Below are 18,936 nucleotides of genomic sequence, written 5' to 3' on the forward strand. Positions count from 1 at the left end.
TGGTGTGAGTTGTGTATCATGGCTAAGTATCATAAAACTAACAACGTTGACTATGCAAGCAGTGTAAGTAAAGGCGTTTACTCACACACCCATTATAGACAATTTTGTGTTTACATATGATAGACATAGAAAATATAAAGTAATATGTGTTATTATTGAACTATTATTGAAATCAATGCAACATATTTGTTATGTTGCTTTACCTTGTTTTATAAGGAATTATTTTTTATATCACTTTCAGGATGTTTTAATTTAAACTCACTACATTGATGAAAAATATATTGAATTAGTAAAAGGAAAAGAAATATACATAATGATAAGTTAAAGAGACGAACATCATATATAGTCTGACTTTTGGACAACTATCAAGCACAAACCATTCTATGTTTATTTCCATTGGGTTAAGATGTTTGTTTGCCTTGTGCTAGCCGATCTACATATAGGCTCAAATACCCACACTTTTACTACGACATCCTCATTTCTTTCAGGGTGATTGAATTGAGTATGACCATCTTCAAGGCATATTGAACATAATGTTAAAGCTTCTCGAAAACATAAGCCTCGTTTAACCTTTGGCCTGGCCTTATTCGTGACATAGTTTTTTAGTTTTTTATATGCCTTTCGAAACGATATATCCATCTCATATATATTGTGCCTCTACAAACTATTTCATCAGGTAAATGCAAAACTAAATGGACCATAATGCCAAAAGACGTTGGAAGATAAATCAATTCTAATTTGCACATGATTGTAATAATGACAACCTTCGCTTTCCTCATATCCTCCGCCAATAGTGTTATCAAGAAAAGTTGCTAAAAACGTACAAAGCTCTATTATTGGTGTTTAAGTATCTTTGGACAAAAACCATCTAATTGCAATCAATATCAAACATTCCATAATAATATGACACTCGTAAGATTTTAGGACAACAATGTTAGCATTTTTTTTTAGAATAGCTAACTCACATATTCACTAATCATACTCCTAAAGCTATAATTTTCTCCACCATATGACTTGAACCCTCTATTACTTAGGTGAAGGACATCTCTCTAATACATCTAATCTTTTGGGCTATAATTGTTATCTTTCACTTTCTTGCTATGTTAAATCCAAACTTTTTCAGTTTAACATCTATTATAAAATAGGCAAAAATGTTTTCAATCAGGGTATGTTAATGAGTATTTTGGATGACATTTAAAGAACTTGTTACCCATTTTTTTCCAACGATTTCTCTTTACAAATCTTTTTAGTTTCTAGGGGCATCTCTCTAATACATCTAATCTTTTGGGCTATAAATTGTTATCTTTCACTTTCTTGCTATGTTAAATCCAAACTTTTTCAGTTTAACATCTATTATAAAATAGTAAAAAATGTTTTCAATCAAGGTATGTTAATGAGTATTTTGGATGAGATTTAAAGAACTTGTTAACCATTTTTTTCAATGATTTCTCTTTACAAATCTTTTTAGTTTCTAGGTCTACCCATGCATTTGATGTGTCTTTGAACTTTTTAGTTTCAAGGTCTACCCATGCATTTGATGTGTCTTTGAACTTATCATTCATCAAAAGAGTACCCAACGAATTGTATCACATATTTTTCTCGATATGTATAACATTTAAGTTGAGCTTCAGCTATAGAGAAGACCAATACTCAAGATCAAGGAATATGCTTTGTTTAAAGTGGTTCAACTCTAAATTTGTCCACTTTCTCTTAACACCTCCAAATTCATGATGTTTGTTTGGTTTATGAGTCAATAGTAGTTGAACTTTTATTTCGTCATTACTAAAACGCATCGAAGTTGTTTACGAGTCAATAAACGATCTAGTTGAGCTTTCGTTTCTTCATTACTTGATGCTTTTTTTTTAATCCAAGCATAGTACTTTCCAAGATTGTTAACATATCATTAAGTCATTACAATTAATTCAATGGTACTGGTGGTCATTATGGTGGTCGGCATAGAGAAAAAGAAAGAGAGTAAGAAATCGATACATTTTTGGTCACCAAAGGAGAGAAAGAAAGTGAAGTGGCTCGTAATCGTGAAAAAACAAGGAAAATATGTTGAATCGATTCAGTTGTAATTGTCCCAGCCTTATTAGTGGCCACATCTTATTGTCAATAGCGACGACGCTTATTAGCAATGAATGTTGTGGGGGCAAAGTCTCGTAGGCTATTTGGGGGAGTATTAATAGCGACAAGATGTAACCCCTATTAAGGTAGCCCTATTGCCCTAACGAGACCGAGCAAAGTAGTTGGATTGATTTAAAAGTCTGATGTCTTGGATTAATTTGAACCGAAACACAACTAAGCTATAGTGTCACCCATATTGCCGAAATATAGTGAAAGATTAATTTGTGCACACCCTCTTTGACATGGCGTGTCACTAGTATTTTGTTTATGAACGGCAAGTCACTTCAAGGTTGACATCTACAAGATTCAAACATGAATCAACTCTACATCGTTAGGCCACTCGGCCACCTTATGGACTTATGGTGGTTATGTCACAAGTTGTTAATGTAACTTATTGGTCTTAACTGTCATTAATGATAGTTGTAGCCTTTCATCTTTTTCCTTTTTTGCATGTTCTTTGTGTAATTTTGATTCCTATATCAGTTTTATTATCTTTAATATCTATCATTCCATAACATTACAGCGAATCGATGGGCAAACGCACTTCAAATGATGAAGAACTAAAGGTGAAGAGGGATGAAGCTAGGTTTTTCAAGCTTCTTGAAACACACGGGTTTATGGATTAATCATCTGATTTAATACTATGTCATTATTGTTAGACACATGAATCAACAAAACTCTAATGACCATTTTGACAATTGGATCGTATCATTATGTCAGCGTATAAAATGACAAAATTATTGGTATGTTGACTATTCACTATATCATTATTTTTCTCATACAAGTAAGAGAAGTGATTTGTGTGAAGATCCATGGCAATTGTCATAGATCGACAATAAGTAGCTGTGATATCTTAGTAAAAAACAAACATAAAACAGATTTATGACAATGGGTTTACAGATCTTCTTTCACTTTTTTTAAGATTTCAATTATTTACAATTGTCAGATTATTTTATCAACTACTCCATGTAAAATCATTGTTTTAAAAAATGGTTTTTAATTGAACCACTCTAATGATCAGTTTTCGGTACAACCCAGTTTTTAAAGAAACCGTTCAGTCTGACCCAGTCTAGAACATAACATAAAACCGAAGCTTTGTTGAATCGCTTTTGTTCCCGGTCGAACACTTTTTAAAACGTTGTGTAAGACTTTTTATTTGCATGACCCAAGTAGACAATAAGCTTTCTTAAATGACACATCCCAAAAGCTAGTATAATAGTTAAAAAAATAAAAAAATAAATATACGAAACTGAATAATATTTTAGTTTAATGATTTTGCCATAAGGTAAACGTTAGGGTCTAGAGATTATCTGAACCTAGTCATGAATTGACCATTCATCCTGCCGATCTCCACGGTTTTACTTTTGCAAGCAAATGGGAGTTGCACCGCACGATGCCTCTCTCTCCATGTCGGCTGTTCTATATGTGGCAACTCCTTTTATATATTTTTCCTATAAGCCCATCATTCTTAATTTTATTTAGAATGTTATACTGTATTTATTTTTCGTTCGATAAATTCATTTTACTACAAAGCTTGTGGAGAAATAAATAAACATTGGATACCAATCTTTTGGAACCCAGGAAATTAAACATTGTTAATTAGTTGTTATTCATAATATTTCAAGATTGAGTTTTCAAATTGAAAGAAATATTGCGTATCTTTATTCTTTAATGTAGAAATATTGTTTCTGGCACTTGTATTACTGTTGATATCGTGAAGTTAAGAAAGAATTGAGAGTTTGCAGGCTGTATGTTATGGGGAGAAGCATGAATTAGAGGAGACAGCTAATCTTGTCTCAAGCTACCAACCAACAAGGAAATATAAATATATTCATCCCATCCATCCATTCATGTATGCTATGTAGCAACGTGGCTTTACCGTTTCAAGCCACGTAACTTTCTCTTTTATATATAACAGCCGTTGTAAAGAAATATAATTTTATAGTTTGAATATAAATACTTAAATAGGTATATGAAATACATATATGCCGTTAGAAATAATTATGTTAATATTATTTGTTAATAATAATTTTTAGGTTAAATAATAATTTTTACGTTAAAAAACTCCTTCCATCTTAAAATTATAATTATGAGAAATTAAATATCTTTCTACCTTTTCTTCCTACTTATCTTCCTACCCACAAGAAATAGTGACAAGGGTCATATTTAGATAAAATTAATGATATTTTAGGACATTTGAAATCATACTATATTATAAAGGAAATATTTTTTCTTTCATCAAATTCATTTGAAACTCTCATGTATTTTTCTTTTTACCACATTCATTTGAAACTCCCCTGACTTTTTAATTTTTCTTGCTAATAATAATTATAAGATGGTTAATAAAGTTAAATAAATATCAAACCTAAAGTGTAATCATATATAAACTAAATTTCAATATTAAAATATCTATACTTAATTTATTAGTTTTAATATATTGTTGGACGTAAACCATTATCATTTTAAAGATATAACTTTTGAACAATTTGTATAAAATACTTAAATTATTAATTTAAGTATCACATTACAGAGTCAACTTAAATATATATTTTAGTTTAACTTAAACAACAAAAAAAATATTTTGTAAATAGTTAAAAGTGATAGATTGTAGTGCTTTTCTAATAATAATTATAAGTTGGTTAATAAGGTTAAATAAATATCAAACCTAAAGTGTAATCATAAATAAAGTATATTTCAATTTTAAAATAATATCTTACTTCTACTTATAAAGTTATGTCTTTAACTTTAACATATTATATTTAATTTATTATATTTAAAATGTTGTTGTATGTAAACCAGTATCAGTTTGAAGTTATAAGTTTTGAACAATTTTGACAATATACTTAAACTGTTAAATTAAATATAACATTATCGTGTCAACTTAAATATAAATTTTAGTTCACTTAAAAAATCAAAGAATATTTTGTAAATAGTTAAAAGTGATAAATTGTAGTAATAAATGCAAAAATTAAATTATAATCTCAATTTAACTAAAATATTTCCTAAAAATATTTTTATAACCGTTAAAAGTTTACAAATAAGTAGCTTAAAATAACTTACAATAACAATAGTTAAAAATAACTTTATATAAATGATTACATTGTTACCTTTAAAATCAAAAAACCATGTTTGATGTTTTACATATTTATAATGATAGAAATTAAATTATTAAGCAAATAACTTTTATAAAATTAATTAACAAAAACAACAATTATAAATAACATTAAACCATATATTATATTTAATTTTATTCATGTGTAATTCGCGGGTAGAAGTCATTCAAACGATTGATGTTATGCAGTTATAATAGATGTATATATATTCTCATATAATTGAAAATAATCAATATTTTATATCAATTTAGTATACAAATTATTATATCAAATTTAACAACAATGTTATTGTTATATTAAAAAAAACATATGTTTTAAAGACTATATAGGTGTTTCTGCACAACGCACGGACATTCGCCTAGTATTTTTAAATAGATAGGAAAATATTTAAGAAGAAAAATAGGAGGATATTTAATTTCTCTAAAATTATTGTTCACAGACAAGAGAAATAATTACCACTTACTTTACCCTTTCTTGTATTTAATGCACTCATTAAATGTTTAGATTTGTTAGTAGTAATGAGGGTTATTTTGGTAAAGAGTGTGTTTATTTATAGAAATGAACATTATTTTGGACAAACCGAAAATGAAAGATGGACAATAATTTTAACACCGAGGAAATATGTTTTTGAGCCATATAATAAGAAAGAGGTTTAATATCAAAAGCATAAGTTTCAAAGTTATATTAGTTATAATAGTTGAAAACAATTCACAAAAGAAAATCAAAATTATTATAATTTAAGATAAATATTTATTACAAATTATAAAACTTCTCAATGATCTCTATCTAAAAGTTGTCTTAGGTTGTGTTTGGCGCGCCACAGCTAGCTTATTTTTCGAGCTTTTTATGTTGTCGTGTTTGGTAAGCCAAAAAGTAGCTTATAAGCTAACTTTTTGAAAAGCTACTTAGACTAACTTTTTATGAATTTTTTTAAAATTTTCCAAATACACCCCTTAAGTAATTATAGAAACACATACTCCTACATGTCCTTTTATTTCATTTTATATATTTCAGCTAGCTTTTCAGCAAGTTTTACTAAACGTTATTGTTTACCAGCTATCAGCTAGCTTTTTATTTAACAGCTAGCTTTTCAGCTATCAGCTAGCTTTTCAGCTAGTACGCCAAACATAGCGTTAAAGTATAATACTCTTCAATTGATTAATATCCAATTTCGATCGTGATGGTTTTCAATTTATTTTTTAGGTAGTACTTTTTATACCGGTGAATTTAATGAAAACATAGTAGTTTGGTCCTTTTTAACCATTGAAATATTTTTTTCCCCGGTTTATGACAGTTTTGCTATTTTTTTTTAAATGAAACCAATATGATTTTTTTTCTGCTAATGAATTTAAAATAAAAACTGGAAGATTATTTTCTAATTAAAGATGTTTTTTTTTTCAAAAAAAATTAAAATTTTAATGGTTCAATTATAAAAAATTTATTTTGCATGGTTAAAACGAATAGTCCAAATTATAGAGATTTTATAGAATTTAAAGTTTTATCTAGTAATTTTTTTTATTTTAAATTTTCATCGGTTTAAAAGGAAATGAAATTCAACGGTTAAAGTGAATTTGATGGTTTATTTTGGCCAAACTGGTCTTTTGGTTATGTTTTTTTGTCATTTTCTGGATTTTTTACTAATATTTTTGTTTTGGGCAATTTATGCCATTCTATCTGAATTTTATGGACACGTCTTTGTATACATTTGTGCTTCTTTTTATTCACCCTTTATACGTGTTTTATTCTCCAATTACATCTATCCAGATACGCACTAGAACCCCCTTACTTTCTACTACTTACTCGATGATGACCGACTCATTCACAGTCACTACCGTCTAGATCCTCCGAATACACCCTATTGCCACCAAGACATGCGTTCAAGATTCAAAGGTCGGTTTTGAGTGTGTTAAAAAGCGACCTTTGTCAGTGGGTTTGTACTAATCGATGAATGGATATCTTCTACCCCTTTACGTACTCCCTACTTCCATCGAATGATTTTAACATTGCCTATTTCCTCTACTAGTTGACTACAACGTCCGCCTACAACGTTGTCTCTCGATTATTTCGTCTCATACCCTTCACAAATTTTGACCGACTGTCGTCTTTTGATTTCGTATTTTCCATTGTCATCCTACTACCAGGTGTATCTGCTTCTAATAAGATATTTACAGGGAGGTTATCCACCACCTTCTCCTTTTTCAAGTTTACAAAGAGGATGGAACCTTGCTCTTGATGAGACCTCGCTTCTGACTCTGGGATGGGACCTTCTTGGTTGCCTGGTTGTAACTGCAAGATCACAAAGAACAAGGGCCGTTAGCTGCTTCCCGGGAGGAGTTCCCGGGAGAACATTCCGACGGTCAAGTTAGGATGGCTTTAGAGTTTGTGTTTGTTCTCTCTAGATCGGTTGAGGAGCTTACCTCGCTAGTATGAGAATGCGTCCTTTTATACCTAGCGCCTCTGCGTGGTCTGTACCAGACAGGATCGCTGTTTTGGGGAGACAGGATCAGAGGAGCTGATTGGAGGGTCATGCGCCTTTAACTGCCAGAGCGCTCTCATTGGCTATGGCGGTAATGCTCTGATCCCACTATTTGTCTCCTGGCCGTACTTTTGTCTTGGAGCGGAGAGCGTCACTTGGCGGGTGCGCGCCTTTCGCCTGGGCGTTCCGCTTCTGGGGGCGCCAGCGGGCGCTGAGCCTGTTGGGCTGGATCTGGTTGGTGTGCCCGGTTCTAGGGCTTGGATGCAACTCTGCTGCGCTGCCCTAGGCACGCCATCAAGTCCCCCAGTCTAGTAGCCATAGCGTTGCAACGCAAGTTATGGCGTTCTGGACTTAACTGAATGACGCGTGCTCGTTTTTCTTTACCCACCGCTCCATTTTTAATGGTGACGTGACTGCGTCTGACTGTTGGCAGTTACATCATCACATCAGTCATTTAAATGTCCCGCCTCTTCTTCTTCTCTTCGTGTTCATTCTTCTTTCCCTCTCATGGCTAATCTTCCTGGGATCGTCCTTTCTTCTGCCGAGTACCGAAAATTGGAGGTCATGTATTGCTTATCCTCCTTAGAAGGTGTGGAATTTCCCTTTGGTGGCTCTAGTATCTCTTCTCCCCCCTGGAAAAATTGGGGTTTTCCTAAAAACCCTAGATGCTGGCATACGATTGCCTTTGACAGATTTCCAAGAGGAGGTTCTTCAGAAGGATGGCTGTAGTCTTCAGATGTTGACCCCTAACGTTGTCAACAAAGTGGTTGCCTTCGAGATGATCTGTAGAGCCAATGAGTATGTTGCCGACTATTTCGTTTTCAAGTTCTTTTTCCGGTTCTGCCTTACCGGTGATAAGTGTACTTTTTCGGCCCGGCGAGGGGGGCATGCCCTAATTCTTGATGGGCGTACCCCCAAGAATTGGCAAGAAAAGTGGTTGTGGGTGAATCAGGAACTGGTTGGGAGTGGTCGTTACCGTGCCAATGCTTTCGCCGATACTGTCCCAAGCTCTTTCCTCACAATCAAGAAGTCGCCGATTACCTAAAAAGTGTGCAAGTAACCGCTGAAGATTACTCCGAAGCGATCCTGTCCGGGGTAGGGATGAGCCCCTCCTGGAGGCGGTGTGGCAAAATGGCGGTGTTCTACTCCGTCGTTGATGGTGAGTGTCGCATTCGCCCTGATTCTCTCTTTACTTTACTTTTGGTGTTTCTCTTAACCGCCTCCATGTGACTTGCATTTCATTCTACTTTTCTTTAGGTGTTGAGTCTTCCTTATCCATGGATGAGGTACTGCGTAAACGCTATCGAGGCAAACTGGAGTTTTGTGAGGTGGATCTGTTCGAGCGTCTTCCCCCTCCTCGTCGGGCAGATCGTCTCAACACCCCTACTCCTCCTGTCCCTCCAGTGGGCTCGTCGGCGCCTGGGAAAGATCCGTTGTTTGCCCGCCCAATTTCCTCTGTTATGCCAACGGGCGGTGTTCCTTCCTCTTCCCCGGAGGACTGTGAGGACAGCAAAGAGGGTATTATTGCTGACGTTCGGCGGATGCAGGCGAAACGGAAGGCTATGCAGGCGATGGGTGAGCCGATGACTGGCGCTCCTCCCGCCCCTAAGAGGGTGCATACTAGGCGCAACTTTTCTCGCCTGCTGAGCTCGATGAGTTCCACGCCAGTAAACTCCACCTCCGCTGGCGTGGTTGTGATTCCCGATGATGACGTACAACAGTCTGAGGGAGTCAATAGGGCGACTGAACAGCCCGGTGTTTCAGATTTTTCTTCAATCCCTTCTCCAAGTGTTCCGTTTGTCCCCTCCAAGCTTTCTTCCCCAAAAGGCTTCAGTCCCCCGGGCCAGTTACAGTTTCCACAGATGGTGGCCCCGGTGATGGTGCTTCTTGGTCGGCGGTTTTTGTGCCATCTTGGGATCTTCGCAACGATTCTTGTCTTTCTGTTCATGCCAATGCCTTGGAGTTCTCGCGCCATGCCTTTCCTTTAGCTGCAGTGGGGGATATGGATGCGATGGGTAGCCCTTCCCTTTCTCACAACATGGCTTATGCTGCGGCACAAGCGATGTTCTATCTTGTTGTAGGTTCCTGGCGCATCCATAGCCTTGGTGAGATGGAGGCCGCTCATGCCACCTGCGGGTCGCGTGTGGCAAGCCTGGAGCACCACCTGGGTGAACTTGGCGACGATCTTTGCTCAACTGAAAAGAAGTGTGAATTTCTGGCGTCTGAGAAGAATGTTCTTGATGAGGCTAGGGCTGCATTAGAGGCCAAGGTTGATTCTCTCACTCAAATGAATGAAGGTTTAATGATCCTGGTTGAAAGTCTCGAGCGTGACGTCGTTGACCGTGACAAGCTTGTGTCGTCGCTGCAAGCAGATGTGTGCGCTGTTCGTCGAGATTTGGATCGGCTACTGCAAATTGGTGTTGTGCGTATCGTTGATAAGCTGATAGAGCATCCTGACTTTAGCAATGCTATCAGTATTATCCGCCATGCTGCATATGTGGTTGGGGTTGAATCTATCTAGAAAACTTTAAGTGGTGGTGAAAGTGGGGAGGCGGGTGCTAGTTCGCTGTCTGTCGGGCCTGTGGTTAGTGTAAGTGATGCTCTCTTATCCTTTGCTAGTATGGATGGATCACGCAGGTCTGTTGGGTCTGGGAGAGATGGGTATTGATGGTTTGCGAGAGTTGTGTTCTTTTGGTTCAGAGGGCACTCCTGAGGATGTTGCGGGTCGTGAAATGGTGCTTGTGAATGACATTGGTGTGGGAGGGAATGGTAAAGATTGTGGTGCTAGTAGTGATGGTCGAGCAGGTGTTGGAGGTGGCGATGTTGATGGGGTGGCAGATGATAGGGAAGTTTCTGATGGGTTGGCTGGGAAAGTGAGTGCGGATGATGTTGTAGAGGGGGCTGTGGTTGGTGATAAGTCTTTTGGTGATGGTTCGAAGCCATAATATTTCCTTGTTTTGTTTAGTCTATGTGTTTTGCTTTGCAATGGTTGAATTGCCCAGAACAATGTTTTTTCTTTTATATGTATGTGTTTGATATGCACTAAGCATTATCTATTATCTCCTTTTGTGTTTTGTGCTTGGCTTATTCGTTCATTGCCTATTGCTCAAGATGTGCCAAATATTTTGCCTTGTTTGTTATTATTGACACGCTAAGTGTTCACATTGAGTGCGCTTAGCACTCATCATTCAATCGTTGGAGATTATTACACTAAGTATGAGAAATCAACAATTGCATTACTATTTAACCGCGGGGTTTTTAAATACACTGAGTATTAAAGTAATGTCACTTATGCATGAAATTTTATATATGTCGAGTACTAAACTCATGTCTTTAAACATAGGAATACACTGAGTATCAATTCTCATGTCACTTAGCATGGATAAATGTACTCTAAGTACTTCTAAGGTGCAATATACTCAATGGGATATCAACCAACTAGAGTTACATCTTTCCTCTTCCTTAGAAAAAATATTTCTTTAGGTTCCTAGCATTCCATGTCCTTGGAATGGGTCTTCCTTCCATTGTCTCTAACACATATGCCCCGTTTCTGTTTGCCTCTGTGACCCTGTATGGGCCTTCCCATGTTGGGCCCAGCTTTCCATGGGGCTGTGCCCGACTGGCCTCATTTTTCCTTAAAACATACTCGCCCACTTTGAAGGCCTTCTCCTTTACCCTTTGGTTGTAATACCTTTCTGTTGCATGTTTATACGCAACTTGGTGTACTCCCGACTCTTCGCGTTTCTCCTCTAGGATATCTAAGTTTATCCTCAGACCTTGTACGTTGCTTTCCTCATCTTAGTTGGCCACCCTTAACGTATTCACTGCCACTTCCATGGGGAGCATGGCTTCAGTCCCATATGTCAAGCTGAAAGGGGCTTCCTTTGTGCTTTTCCGTGGTGTAGTCTTGTATGACCATAGCACCATTGGTATCTCCTCTGCCCAATTCCCTTTTGCTTTGCCCAACCTCTTTTTGATCCCATTGACAATGGTTCGGTTGGACACCTCCGTTTGACCGTTCGCTTGAGGGTGTGCCACCGATGTGAAGCGTTGGCTTTTCCCTTTGGGAGTGCACCATTCTCTGAACGGGTTCTCAACGAATTGCAAACCATTGTCACTGATGAGAACCTTAGGTGTTCCAAATCTTGTCATGATGTTTTTCCACACAAATTTTATCATGTGCCTCCCAGATATGCATGCCAATGGTTCAGCTTCAATCCACATTGTGAAGTAATCCACAGCTACCACCATATACTTTAGCTTCCCTGGTGCTTCTGGGAATGGACCCACTATGTCTATGCCCCACTAGTAGAAAGGCCACGGGCTGGATATGTTGCTTAGCGGCGCTGGGGGTTCCGCCTGGACTGGGGCGTAAGACTGACACTCCCCACATTTCTTGGTTACTTCTACTGCGTCTTGATGTATCGTTGGCCAGTATACCCCCATTCGTAGCACCTTTCCTGTCAAAGCCCTCACTCCTTCGTGTGCGCCTAGCTGCCCTGAGTGTGCTTCCTGCAATATCTCTCTCCCCTTGGCTTGATCTACACATTTTAGCCATGGAGACGTGAACCCCTTCTTGTACAACTCTACGTTCACCATTGCGTATGAGGGCGCCTTTATACGTATTTTTCTGGCTTTGTCATGGTCGTCCGACAACACCCCTCTCTGGAGGTATTCCCGGAATGGCGTCATCCATGTGGGTCCGGCGGGGGTCAGGATGTTCACCTGCTGTTCATCAATGCTTCTCTCCCGGAGCACCTCCACTAAAACTTTCTTTGACAGGTGGTCGAAACAAGTGGACGCTAGCTTGCTCAAAGCGTCTGCCCTCTTATTCTCACTTCTGGGTATCTGCTTGATTGTAAATTGGCCGAATGATCCTACCAGTTGCTTTACCATCTTTACATACCTTCCCATTCTTTGGTCTCTTACCTCAAAACTCCCATTGACTTGGTTCGTTGCTAACCTTGAGTCGGTTAGCGCTGTTACAGCTTTCGCACCCATCTGTTTGGCGAGTCTCAATCCTGCAAGCAGTGCCTCATACTCCGCCTCGTTGTTCGATGTATGGAAGTCAAAACAAAGGGCGTAGGTTACCTCTTCTCCTTCTGGTCTAGTCAGGATCAGCCCCGCCCCTGAGCCTTCCCTGCTGGACGCTCCGTCCGTGTACAGGGTCCATGAACCATCGTCGATAGGGGCCTCTTCAACTACCCACACCTTTTCTTTCACCGGATTCCCTCCATCAGGAATTTCTAGTAAGAAATCAGCCAATGCCTGCCCTTTGATACTTGTTCTTGGGCGGTAGTTTATGTCGTGCTCTCCCAGTTCAATTGCCCACTTGGCCAGCCGACCCGACGTCTCCGGCTTAAGCAAGATCTGTTTAATGGGGTAGCTTGTGAGTACCTCGATTTGATGTTCCTGGAAGTATCACATTAATCGTCTCGCAGCGTAGATAAGTGCCAGCACTAATTTTTCCAGCATGGGATAGTTGAGTTCTGGTCCTTGCAGCGCTCTGCTAACAAAGTATATCGGTATCTGCTCTCCTTCCCTCTCCACAGCCAATACCGATGATATCGCTTCACCTGACATCGATAGATACACTTGTAATGTTTCTCCCAAGATGGGGGTTGCCAGAGTCGGCAGCTTGTGCAGTGCTTCCTTGATTCTCTGGAGCGCCTTCTCAGCTTCGTTCGTCCATTGGAAATTGTTTTTCTCGATGCATCCCTTTAAGGTGTGGAACAGTGGCATAGCCTTGTCGGCAGATTTCGAGATGAACCTACTTAGAGCTGTGAGCTTCCCGTTCAGACCTTGTGCATCTCTAAGAGAGTTTGGGGTTGGCGTCTTGATGAACTCGTCGACCTTATTCGGGCTGGGCTGGACGCCTTGTCTAGTAACATAGTAGCCCAAGAATTGCCCCTCTTCCACTCCAAACGTGCATTTGGCTGGGTTTAGTTTCATCTTAGTTACCTCTAATATTTTGAAAGTCTCTTCGATGTCTTGCAACATCTTTTCTTCATTTGGGCTCTTGATCACCATATCATCTACATATACCTCAATATTCCTTCCAATTTGCTTGGCGAATATCGAGTCGACTAGCCGTTGGTATGTCGCCCCTGCGTACTTTAACCCGGAAGTCATCTTGGTGTAGCAGAACGTGCCATGGTCTGTATAAAAGGCTGTTTTCTCTTCGTCTTCTTTGCTCATCAATATCTGGTGATACCCTTTCTATGCGTCCAAGAAGCATTTTAGCTTGTATCCCTGTAGCGACTCTACCTTCTGATCGATTTCCGGGAGTGGGTAGCAATCCTTAGGGCATGCCTTGTTTAGATCAGAAAAGTCGATGCACATACGCCACGACCCATCCTGCTTACGGAACATAACTGGGTTTGCAATCCATGTTGGGAACATCGCCTCCCTTACTATTCCGGCCTCCGTCAGCTTAGACACTTCTGCATTGATCGCCCTGTTACGGTCTCCTCCTTGTACCCTTTTCTTCTGCTTAACCTCTTTTACCCCCGGTTTGATCATCAGCTTATGTTCGATGACCTTCCTTTCTACCCCCACCATATCCGTGGGGGTCCAAGCAAATACATGTTTGTAGCGTTTTAGCAGGTCGAACAGTGCTCTTCTTGTGTGGCTTGGGAGGTCGCTTCCAACATCGATCGGCTGATCGGGATATCCCTCATTGATTACCTCCTTCCCTTTTGTCGGATTGCCCCTGGACCTCTTGGGCCCTTTGGTTATTTTTGTTGGCTTCATAACCGTATAGCACCGCAATTCTTTGGGCGGGGTGGCCAAAATCGTGGCTTCGCCCTTTGGTGTGTCGAATTTCATGATCCCATGCATGGTTGAAGGTACGGCCCCTAGCTTCAAGAGGGCGGTCCTCCCCAAGATGATGTTGTGTTCCGCCGAGTGTCGAATGACCACAAAGTCTATCAGGGCGGTCTTCTTCCGCTGCTTGTTGTGGCTAGTGATTGTTAAGGGGAGGTGGATCGTGCCCAACGGCCATAGGCTGTGGCCGGTGAATCCCACCAGCCTACCCGTTGTAGGTCGCAAATTGTCTTTCCAGCGATCTGGGAGAAGCCGGAAGCAATGCTCATAGATGATGTCTGCTGAGCTCCCAGTGTCGACATAGACCCTGTGGATAGCCACGTCTTTGATGGATGTCTGTATTATCAGAGGGTTGTTACCCTTCCAACCGTCTGGCCGAGGATCCTGTATGGAGAACGTAAGCGCGCGTGCTGACGGTTTAACAATGATTTGCTCTCCTCGTTGTTCCTCCCTACTTCTTTTGCTGCGTATCATGAATATCTCCTTGGGCTGAACTCCTTCGCGGGATGGACCGTTGGCGTTCTCAGCATCGAATTTGGCGCGTAGGCTTCGTGCCACCTCCACCAGGTCTCCCTTAAGTTGTTTCTCCTCCATCTCCTTCTTTAGCACCGAACAGCTAGCTGTATCATGCGTTTTGCTTTTGTGGTACTCACAGTACCGACTCTTAGACGAATTGGCTGGCTGCTATTTCTCAGACACTGCATATACTTCCGGGCAGCGACCCCGTCTGTCGTCTTTAGTAAATGGTCGGAAACGTGGTGATGGTCTTCTTGCTTGGCCATAGTGTCTTCCTCCCCCCCCCCCCGGAAGTCCGCGTGGGTCGGGTGGTGATGTCTAGTCGCCATAGCCTTCAAGTAGGCCTGCTTGGCTGCCTCGCCCTCTTCCTGTCGTAGGTACCGCTCCACTCTTTCTTTCAACTTAGCTCGTGTTAGAGGCTTCTTTCCCATGAGTTTTTGTGAGAGGGGCCCAGGCAGGAGTCCCCATGTGAAAGCACCAGCGATGAGCCCTTCGTCATGCCCCGGTACATCCAGCGTAGCGTTTATGAACCTTGTAAAGTATTCTCGAACAGTCTCCCCCTCCCTTTGTTTGCAGCCTATAATTGAATGAGAATCGTCTTTGTATTTGCGTAGCTGCATGAAGTTGGTGAGGAAGAGGTATTTGAGCTGAGCGAAGTTTGAAATGCTGCCCTGTTGTAGCGTTTTGAACCATGTGTCGGCGTTGGCATCGAGCGTCATCGGGAAGTATGTGCACCAAAACTTCTCGTTAAGTTTTAACGACGTCATCGTCCATTCATAGGTATCAATGTGGCTATTTGGGTCGGTGGTTCCATTGTACGTTTTAAGCGTCGGGAGCTTCGCAGTGTTTGCTATTTCGTAATCCAGCAGATCTTTAACGAACGGAGATGTTACACTCCGGGAAAAACCATCCTGGTTTGGAGCAGTTGACGTCCCTTGCTGGTATTGCGAACTCATCCCATGCTGTAGGGGCGTAAGGTAGCTTGGACTTGGTCCATAAAAGGGGTATGGTTGGAATGGTAACTGGAAGGGATAGCTATTGGAGAAAGGGTGCATGGATGTAACAGGGTTGATCATTATCAGCTGTTGTAAGCTGTTGTTCGGGGGAATAGTCGGTCCAGTCCATGCTCCAACCGTTGGGTAGACGGGTGGTGAGTGGTTCATCATGGTTTGCGCCAATGGTGGTAATAGCGTTGCGGAATTTTGTCCACCATTCGTTTGGAACGATGTAGGTGTTACAAACGACGGTGAAAGGTTGAAAATATGGCTCGACGGAGATGTAGTTAAGTGGACTATCCGCGTCTGTTGCAGCGGCGGCGCAAAGAACGGTGGCGTCTGAAGCTGTGTGGGAGAAAGTAGCTCCACCGGAGTTGCTCTTTGCTGAGAAGACAACGGTTGCGAAATATTTTTGGCGGCTGCTGTAGAACTTCCTTCGCCCAAAACTGGCCTATTGGTCGCTGTAGGCGGTGGCGTTTCGTCCAACGTCGCCATGGGACGTATGGGACTAACTGGTCGTCCCTCACTACCGTTGGACGCCATTGATGCTTGATTTCGTTCTATTGTTTGTGTTCTTCGTCTCACAAACGGATGGCGCGAAATGATGGAACCTTGCTCTTGATGAGACCTCGCTTCTGACTCTGGGATTGGACCTTCTTGGTTGCCTGGTTGTAACCGCAAGATCACAAAGAACAAGGGCCGTCAGCCGCTTCCCGGGAGAAGTTCCCGGGAGAACGCTCCGACGGTCAAGTTAGGATGACTTTATGGTTTGTGTTTGTTCTCTCTAGATCGGTTGGGGAGCTTACCTCGCTAGTATGAGAATGTGTCCTTTTATACCTAGCGCCCCTGTCTGGTCCGTACCAGACAGGATCGCTTTTTTGGGGAGACAGGATCAGAGGAGCTGATTGGAGGGTCATGCGCCTTCAACTGCCAGAGCGCTCTCATTGGCTCTGACGGTAATGCTCTGATCCCACTGTTTGTCTCCTGGACGTACTTTTGTCTTGGAGCGGAGAGCGTCACTTGGCGGGCGCGAGCCTTTCGCCTGGGCGTTCCGCTCTCGGGGGCGCCAGCGGGAGCTGAGCCTGCTGGGCTGGATCTAGCTGGTGTGCCCAGTTCTAGGGCTTGGAGGCAACTCTGCTGTGCTGCCCTAGGCATGCCATCAGGATTCCATCCGTATTTCCATTTCATTGGTGAAATCATACAAGTAGCTTCACTTGATACTTTGAGTAAGGGGTTTTTTTAAGTGGTTAAAGACTTTTAGCAAACTATAAGGTCATTTTTAATTTTTAATTGATGGTTGAGTTGTTTGTATGCAGGTAAATAGATGGAAGGGACAAAGAGAGAGACAACTTCCCATACTCAAATACGCAGGTAAACAGTTGTCAAGTTCTTTAGCTACGAACATGTATCCAAATATGCTTCTTTTTGTTTGGTTCCTTTTCTTCATGCTAAATTATGTCTTTGTTGATGTAAACTCTATACAAAAATATAATTTTTTTAGCATAAAGTTGGTGGAGAGACATGGAAATACTGTTACCGAAATTGAAATATTGCACACTTATTTGTTTTTGCTATTCATAGTGTTCACATCTTTTTGCAAATATGTATCGTATAAACTGTGAACTCTATACAAATATATTTATATTGTTTGTTCACCTGTTACCTGTTCAAGACTTTCAGTTCTTCTACATATTTTCATTGTTTCACCTTTGAACAAGTTCTTACATTTTTTTATTTTAACAGAGGAGTATGTCGGTGAATTCCTAGAGTGAGAAAAGGTATGTTTTCTTGAGAAGCTGTGTTTCATTATCTGATTTTTATTCCTTCTTTCCTGGATTTTGGCTGATTTACAACCATACTTGGATTTTTTTGATGGCAAGATTAGTGTTTTCTTACTGCACACAACGTGTTCGACAAAATGCCACATTGAAGATTTTCTGCTTTGATTGCCTTCAATTGTTAGGTTTGTATTTGTCAATTTCGTGGCTCTTTTTTGGTGTGGTGTTTCAGAATATGTTGGCAAGGTTAATAGAATGTAGTTGCTACTTCATTTTATACTTATGCAATGTTTTTCTAGTCTTAGTTGTTTGATTTTTAGATTTACAAACTCAAGAAAAATATCATGTAATCAAAGGATTGAAAGTGGTGAGAAGTAAAAATAGTTGGTATTTATTTTTGTAAAAAATTGGAATAGAAATTGAATTTTTGAATAGTAAAACAGATAATTTCTTGAAATTTGACTTGAATTCAAATAATAATATATATAATTTTTTCCCCATATCTGGAGTTTGAAGAAGCAGAAACACATTTTTGATTTAACATATTATACTAAGGTAAGTTGATACTTTATTTGAATACTCTAAAGCAGAATGAAAATCCAGAAACCCATGAAGGCATGAAGCGATTAAGGCTACCAACCACTTCTTTGAAGGTAAAAATGGTGATGCTCTTCGCATGAACCAAAACTCCTGTCGTGTTTCTCCTTTACAAAAGGCACATGTACTTCTTCTAAAAGCTGAACATGGTTGATTTTGCCAAAAAAAATTGAATATGCAAATCGTCGCTGCACTTTGTTCCTTTTGCGTCATATTTTGATTCAAAGATTTTATACTCGAAGAGTAAATGTGATTATTATCGACACTTGGCTGGATTAAAATATCTTATCTGAATTCATGTTTGTCGTATCCAAAGTAGTTTGCCCCCATCTTCCAGGAGCATACTGCTCCGGATTCAACAGTAACTTTAATATCTCAGTTAGGGTTAATATTGCCCCTTTCAAATTGTTAGTAGTTTCTTTCATTGGGTGTTAGTCACATAATAATAATAATAATAATAATAATAATAATAATAATAATAATAATAATAATAATATATAAATATAAAT

The 18,936-nt window shown here is 39.8% G+C and overlaps 2 protein-coding genes across 2 annotated transcripts; both read right to left on the reverse strand.

Moving 5' to 3' along the window:
- Positions 1-12,021: 12,021 nt before the first annotated feature.
- On the reverse strand, positions 12,022-13,914 carry LOC145060510 (uncharacterized). Its single transcript, XM_079008160.1, has 2 exons — positions 13,231-13,914; positions 12,022-13,128 (listed from the first exon to the last, which is right to left on the reverse strand). The coding sequence occupies exons 1-2, from the start codon at positions 13,912-13,914 to the stop codon at positions 12,022-12,024; spliced, it is 1,791 nt and encodes a 596-aa protein (XP_078864286.1).
- Positions 13,915-13,935: 21 nt separating this feature from the next.
- On the reverse strand, positions 13,936-15,135 carry LOC145060511 (uncharacterized). Its single transcript, XM_079008161.1, has one exon. The coding sequence runs from the start codon at positions 15,133-15,135 to the stop codon at positions 13,936-13,938; it is 1,200 nt and encodes a 399-aa protein (XP_078864287.1).
- Between the last annotated feature and the right edge of the window lie 3,801 nt (positions 15,136-18,936).

The sequence above is a fragment of the Lactuca serriola genome, chromosome 6 (assembly GCF_051521515.1).
Source record: "Lactuca serriola cultivar US96UC23 chromosome 6, Lser_US96UC23_V15, whole genome shotgun sequence".
In the NCBI taxonomy this organism is placed as follows: Eukaryota; Viridiplantae; Streptophyta; class Magnoliopsida; order Asterales; family Asteraceae; genus Lactuca; species Lactuca serriola.